The sequence below is a fragment of the Tasmannia lanceolata genome, unplaced genomic scaffold (assembly GCF_043159265.1).
Source record: "Tasmannia lanceolata isolate RefF3 unplaced genomic scaffold, GAP_Taslan_0.1 ptg000008l, whole genome shotgun sequence".
NCBI classification, from domain to species: domain Eukaryota; kingdom Viridiplantae; phylum Streptophyta; class Magnoliopsida; order Canellales; family Winteraceae; genus Tasmannia; species Tasmannia lanceolata.
The window spans coordinates 11,709,126-11,715,547 of NW_027518685.1; the positions used below are offsets into that span (position 1 = coordinate 11,709,126).

Sequence of the window (6,422 nt, forward strand, 5' to 3'; positions counted from 1 at the left end):
AATGGGCTTGAAATTCGTCTCAGCTTGATTACAATTTAAAATTTGTGTCTGGTTAGCCAATTTGGTCTAGGCCCATCCGCGACCCTCTATATGTATGGCGGCAAGATATAGCAATTTTGGAAAGGGAAATGTTATAATCGCCCCTGTGTCTTCCTTGGGGCACCTGCTTGTAGTGTAAAATGGTAGTTATAAATACACTAGAGGGGGCTGACCCTGGGAAAACAGGGGTTGAATATATATCACTTTGCCATTTTGGAAAATTGACTTTTGGATCAATTGCTGAATTTTTCAACACGTCATGCATAGCATAGGGGCCCCTACTATTTTACAACACAAGTTTTGATGAGGTGAGGCCCATCATTTTACAACATGCGTATGTAGCATATGTTAAGGCCAACCATCCCTACCCAAACCCATGCATGTACATGAGGCCTACCAGTTTACACCTATGAGTGGGCCCACAGGCCATCTCCACCCAAATCCATGCTTAGGATGGGGGACCCTATATTTTACACCACGTTTTTATGGGCTGATCAGTCCCACCGACACCACTTGAGGCCCACCATTTGAGCTCATATTTTAAATAATGTAGGTCCCACAATCTCCACCCTCATCACCAACACACACCGCACCAACTACTTATAGTCTCGTAACAAAACACGGAGAAAACATTAGAATAAAATAATAGGGAGAGCAAAGATGTGAAATGATTCCCTCTCCAATCGAATGTTACTTAAGGTGTCCGTATCAAATACCATCATTCATTACAAAAGCAACGAGAAAAGCAGGTGAGTGAGACAGACCCTGCCATCACTCTCTCTCCTACCCTCTTCAGGAATCAGATCAGAAATATTATATCAAAACAAAGAAACAGGAATTGGGATTTGGAGGGATGATATATCTTCTACCTGACGACACTGACTCTATCCACCTCCTACCTTATTAGTATTATATACACAGCAACTTACCAACTTACTCCCTTTTTCTTCTCCCTTTCTCTCTTTATATTCACAGAAGCATGGAAAATAATAGGCAATTTATTTATTGAGGGCCCACGAATTTCTCTTGCTCGGTGAGGGCGTGGCGGAAGTGGCAACGGTGGCCGTAAGGACACATGTCGCCGGCGAGAACCATCCGGCAGACCTCGGTCTTGTAGCGCGGGTGGCGAATCACCGGCCGAAGCTCTCCGATGCCGTGTGCGAACTGGCAGTGTTCTCCGTAGGGACACGTGCCGGTTTCCTGCCACTTGTTGCACAGTTCGGTCTTGATCATTCCTTGATTGTAAACCTCGAACTCCAGAGCCTCTTCCTCTTTCTTCACCCCAGGAACACACACACGTTGCTACAGTGTATTATATTTAAAAGGAGAATTAGAATACATTAATCCTCTCTTACAAAACACAAAAAACAGTAGAAAAAGGATATTAACCGAAATAGATCACAAGAAAATGAAGAAATACAAAGCTTGAAATTTAACCGAAAAAAGTATACTGATATTGCCACTGCCATGTTTTGATAATGACACTAACTCACCTTCTCTCCTATTAACTAATCAATAGCTCTCAGTAGCAAATTAAAAAAGGAAAGAGAAAGACGCGTTTGTCTAAATATCTAAACATGATAGTAGAAATAAAAATCAATAGCCTAAAATAACTAGGCGCAAATATAAACTTTAAATAAATAAGCTAACAAATGCGAGGGTTACCGGACTTGCTTCTCGGAGGCGAGTACTAGTCCGACTGGAGCTCGCTTTGTTCCCGGCAGAGAGACCGCCCTTCAGAAACCCACTCGAGCGAATAGATATACTTTTCGGCAATGAAATCCGATCCACATTCCTCCTTTCAAACCGATTCTCTTCAAAACCAAGGACACTAGTAGGACTCGTCTCCGAAAGCTCCGACGAAAGCCGGTCATTTTGTCTTACATCTCTCATGCAGAAACGCCGGTAATCGTTCATGACCGACAGAGGCGCCGGAAAACTTGCAGATCCAATACGGTTCTGAAGAGAGCTTTGCTTTCCAGATATTGACAAGAGGCTCAATCTCTTGCTGAGATCTACGTTTGCAATTCGAAGCTTCGCGTTCTCCTCTCGGAGAGCCTCGGCTTCTTGCTCCGTTTGGCGGAGATGAGAAAGGCAGATCCCGTATCGTTCTACCATTTCCTTGTACTGCAAACTTATTCGAGCAAGATAGAGGCTATTCTCTGTATCCTTTGCGTTTTCTTCGTCACAGGAGCATGAAGACGGTGTTAGAGAAATCGATTCCGAGTTAGGAAGTGATTCTTTCTGAGCGAAGATTGAGGAATAGAGACTGGTGAGATCGCTGCCGCTGGAGATCATTTGAGGTAATAATGTGATCCGTTGATTTTGAGACAGCATTGCTGTTGAGATACCAGTACCTCCATTGCTGAAGCCGTTCTCGTTCTGCATTTGTTCCTGAAAGCGACATAAAATCAAAGAAAAAATAAGTAGAAATATGACATCTCATTTTTTTTTCAGTTCGTAATGAAAGGAAATAACCTAAATCAAAGGAATTTGTTAAAATTTAGTAGATCTCTCTAATAATATTTGCAAAAACAGATCCAGTGAGATTATCAAAAGCTAATCAAAGTCGACGAAAACTAATACATCTAATTTCAATAAAACAATCAAGACATTTCATTTGGAGGAATTCAGATACACAAGACGGAATTAAATGTTTTCCGATTCAGCTGATTAACACTGCAATCTAAGATTCCGTAAATGAGCTAGAATTATCTATAGACAGAGCCACGATTCAAGAAAAAAATATCTTCTCTTTACAGAAAAATGCACTACAACAGACAAGTTTAGATCTAAAATTTCAGGATATATACATTCAAATTCAAGGAAATGCTAGTTATGTGATACATTACATTGAACTAGTAATCTTTGAAAAGACTACAGAAATAACGTTTAGATCTAGGTTTTCAGTATACTCAAGGAAATGTTTAATGTCACATTACATTTACAATGCAGAGGCAATGAAAATAAGCTAGAATGAAGAAGATAAGTAATCTTAAATCAAAAAGAGTAATGAAGAAGCTTATGTATAGAGATTTTCCAAATCTTACCTGAATCAAGAAACAAAGAAGAGGCGTTTGCTTGTTTAGAGAGAGAAAGAGAGCGGGGAGAAGGAGAGAAAGAAGATAGAGAGAGAAAGAGATTCATGAAATGTAACTTGTGTTGGCTTTTTATATGCAGAGGAAGAAACCCTACTCGCGTAAAAGGAAACCGGACTTAAAAACAGTTCAAAAATTCTAACGGAATAGGAGCGTCAGGCACGACTCGAGCTGACGTGGCACTTGTCTGACATGGTGTAACTAACTGTACCAATGGAATACTTCCTTTCTTTCCATTAATACCCCTTCCTTCTTACATGCTCTTGAGATGATTTACTGAGGGCATTATGGTCAGTTAAAGTGACTATTTTCGAGAAAAACCGTTGAAATGAAGGATATAGGAACTCCTTTATTTTGATAGTGGCACCCTCACTCTCACTCTGATCATGAGACACCAATTTAATGAGTCTTTATACGGTGTAAGCCCGAATGCTTATGGTTTAGTATTTTTCGAAAAAAAACTGTATGGCTACACCATAGGATGATCCAAACCATCCATTTGATGGATTACAACATAAATAGGTTGTGCCCAATAAAATATTTCCATAGGATGATCCTAACCCTCCTAAATAGATTGAACGGCTAGGACCATCCTATGGAAATGATTTTTTGGGTACGGCCTACTTATGTTGTAGCCAATCAAATGGACGGTTTGGATCATCCTATGGTGCAGGCAGTATAGTACATTTTGAAAATAGTCCACTATATGGTCTATGGAAAATTCTGTGTGGTGGTTTTGTAATTAATCGAAACTGTGGGTGTATTTTTTCTCTTGCTTTAACGTGCACATGGGCGAGGCAGAGGAAAAATATATTTAGAATCAGGGTAGTAGCCACGTAGGACCTAAAATCAATGAAATAAAATCGTAACAAAAGGACCTGTCCGAGGATCACATTCCACGGGCATGTGATAGTGTTAAGAGATAAAGAGCCTGAGTTACCAAAACGGCTGCAGGGTGACTGGGTCCATGAATGTTTTTTGGTGGCACAAATGTGGCATGTTTCACTTGGCCCCACTCCGAATGGATGATTCTAGACCTTTGATCAAGCATGTCAAAAAACACATCCAAGATGTCTTCAAGTCGTTGATTTTTGTACCCAGGGTCAGCTTGATTTCTCATTGTTTTCTGTTGGAATTCCTTAGCTTGGGCTGGGGTTAATTAGGTTTGAGAAAAGCCAACCCAATTTAATTTCAGGTTGGGTTGGGGGTTAAGATACGGGCAACCCCAACTCGAAACCAACTCTGTCTCCCTAATTTTATCGTATTCTTATGTGTTTTTGCTCTGGGCCAGCCTGAACTCAACCCGACCCGATATGAAAACTCGGGTTAGTTAGACGAGTTGGGCTAGGGTTGAGAGACTTATAGGTAGGTTGGTTAAGGTTGACCCTCCTCGACGCAAGGCTTGGGTTGAGTCAGGTTGAGGTAATCCTACCTTGAGTGGGGTTAGGGTTGGTCTAAACCTGACCCACATTCCAAAAAAACAAAATCAAATTATAGTAATAGTTGTCATTGTCGAGGTTAGTTTGGTCATTCCAATAATGGGGTGAATTGGTGATAGCCTCATCCTTTAGAATGTCAATTTGGAAAATCTAAAAAGTTACAGTGGAAATTTTATTTTATTTTATTATTTTGCCATTCTCTCTTCTTTGTTTTCTATTTGTCTGAAATTCAGTTTTGTAAATTGAAAAGGTGAGGGCACACGTGAGTCTTCGGTTAGAAAGAAAGAAAGAAAGAAAGAGGAAATGGTTTTGTTTGCTTTGCTTGGAAGGTTGGATGGTGGTGTGGTGGTTCCTCTCTTGCTATGATGAGATTTAAGAGATGGTTTTTTAAGGCTTGTATTCATGCTCTCTCTCTACTTTGGAGGGCTATCATGTCTAGAGAAAAGGAGAAAGTTGCTTCCTTGTCAAAACTATAACTAACTCATACAGCTCTCCCATCAATTCCATGAAATCTCAAGTGTTTGGTGTATCAAAACTAAACTAACAACTATCAATCATTTTACATATAATCACTAATTGGGTGTTTACCATGAACTCTTTATTCTTAATTAAAATAGGGCTGTGATAAATCGACTCCCCAAATTGATAAATCGACTCCCCATGTGTCTTTCTCTCTCCTCTGGGTTACAGAGAGATAGACACATGGGGAGTCGATTTATCACTCCCCTTAAAATACTATTCTTATAATTTTTTTTTATAAGGGTCATCTTTACGCTCCTCCCTTGACCCTAGACGACACTTATTGGACGCATAATCAAAGACGATCTTAGTCATCTAATCATTGATTGTGAATGGCAATGGTAAGTATTCCATGGGACATGACTAGAGCCCCAGCTTTATAATTAAGCATTTCAGATAATTAATCCTTCCACAGGGACATTAGTGTAGCCCATACTTGAAATGGCTCACTGAATCAACTGAAGACACAATAATGACACACCCTAACAAGGTGTGGGGCCTCAGAGATTTTCTTTTGGAACTTTGTGGGCTGATTTATTGTCAATTTCCAAGAAGAAATTGACAATGGCATTGATCATATGGGAAATGCTAAAGGAAATGGGGATTACTATTTTCCTTTCTTAAAGAGATCAATGGGGTCCATTTCTGCCTCGTGTAGATGATTAGATCTGTTGATCTGAACCGCAAAAATAAGTCCTGCCAAATGCTGTTAAGAACACCTTGATCGGATGGTCCTAACTCATCCATCCACCCTCATTTAAAGTTCCTCCAAGAAAACTTGTACCCTTGATCTTTCTAATCATGTTTTCTCCATGCATCATCTGTTCAGGATGGGATAAAGACAATGTGTGTTGCCTTATGATGCTCTACAAGATCAAGATTAAGATTTTTAATTTCATGGATATATCCTCTCGATGATCACAAAACCTGTTCAAATTAGGCACCCGTTTGGCTCTTGGATTAGACTAGCATGGCCCAACTGAGTTTTGGATTTTGAGTATGCATTGAGACCAAAACTGATTATAGGATTCAAAATTAAGGCCCTGTTTGTTTTGGATTTTGAGTCCAAAAACTGACTACTATACTTGAATTTATGCTTAATTTTGAGACCAATAATCAGTTTTGGACTTACAATCAATCCTCAAAATTGAAAAACAATCCTCGACATTACTAATGCAATCCGGACTCTGTGGTAAAAAGCCATTGGTCGTTCCAAGGTTAACTCCTTTAAAAAGGACATTGCACAAGTTTAATTTCCTAACCTTGAATCATTGTTTAGAGATCCAGTATAGAAGTGCGTTCTTGAAGATGTACGTACAATTAGAGC

The 6,422-nt window shown here is 39.7% G+C and overlaps 1 protein-coding gene across 1 annotated transcript; it reads right to left on the bottom strand.

The window, feature by feature from the left end:
- Positions 1-699: 699 nt before the first annotated feature.
- Positions 700-3,171, bottom strand: LOC143882943 (zinc finger CCCH domain-containing protein 14-like). Its single transcript, XM_077386321.1, has 3 exons — positions 3,090-3,171; positions 1,705-2,433; positions 700-1,341 (listed from the first exon to the last, which is right to left on the bottom strand). The coding sequence occupies exons 2-3, from the start codon at positions 2,425-2,427 to the stop codon at positions 1,042-1,044; spliced, it is 1,023 nt and encodes a 340-aa protein (XP_077242436.1). The 5' UTR covers positions 2,428-2,433; positions 3,090-3,171; the 3' UTR covers positions 700-1,041.
- Between the last annotated feature and the right edge of the window lie 3,251 nt (positions 3,172-6,422).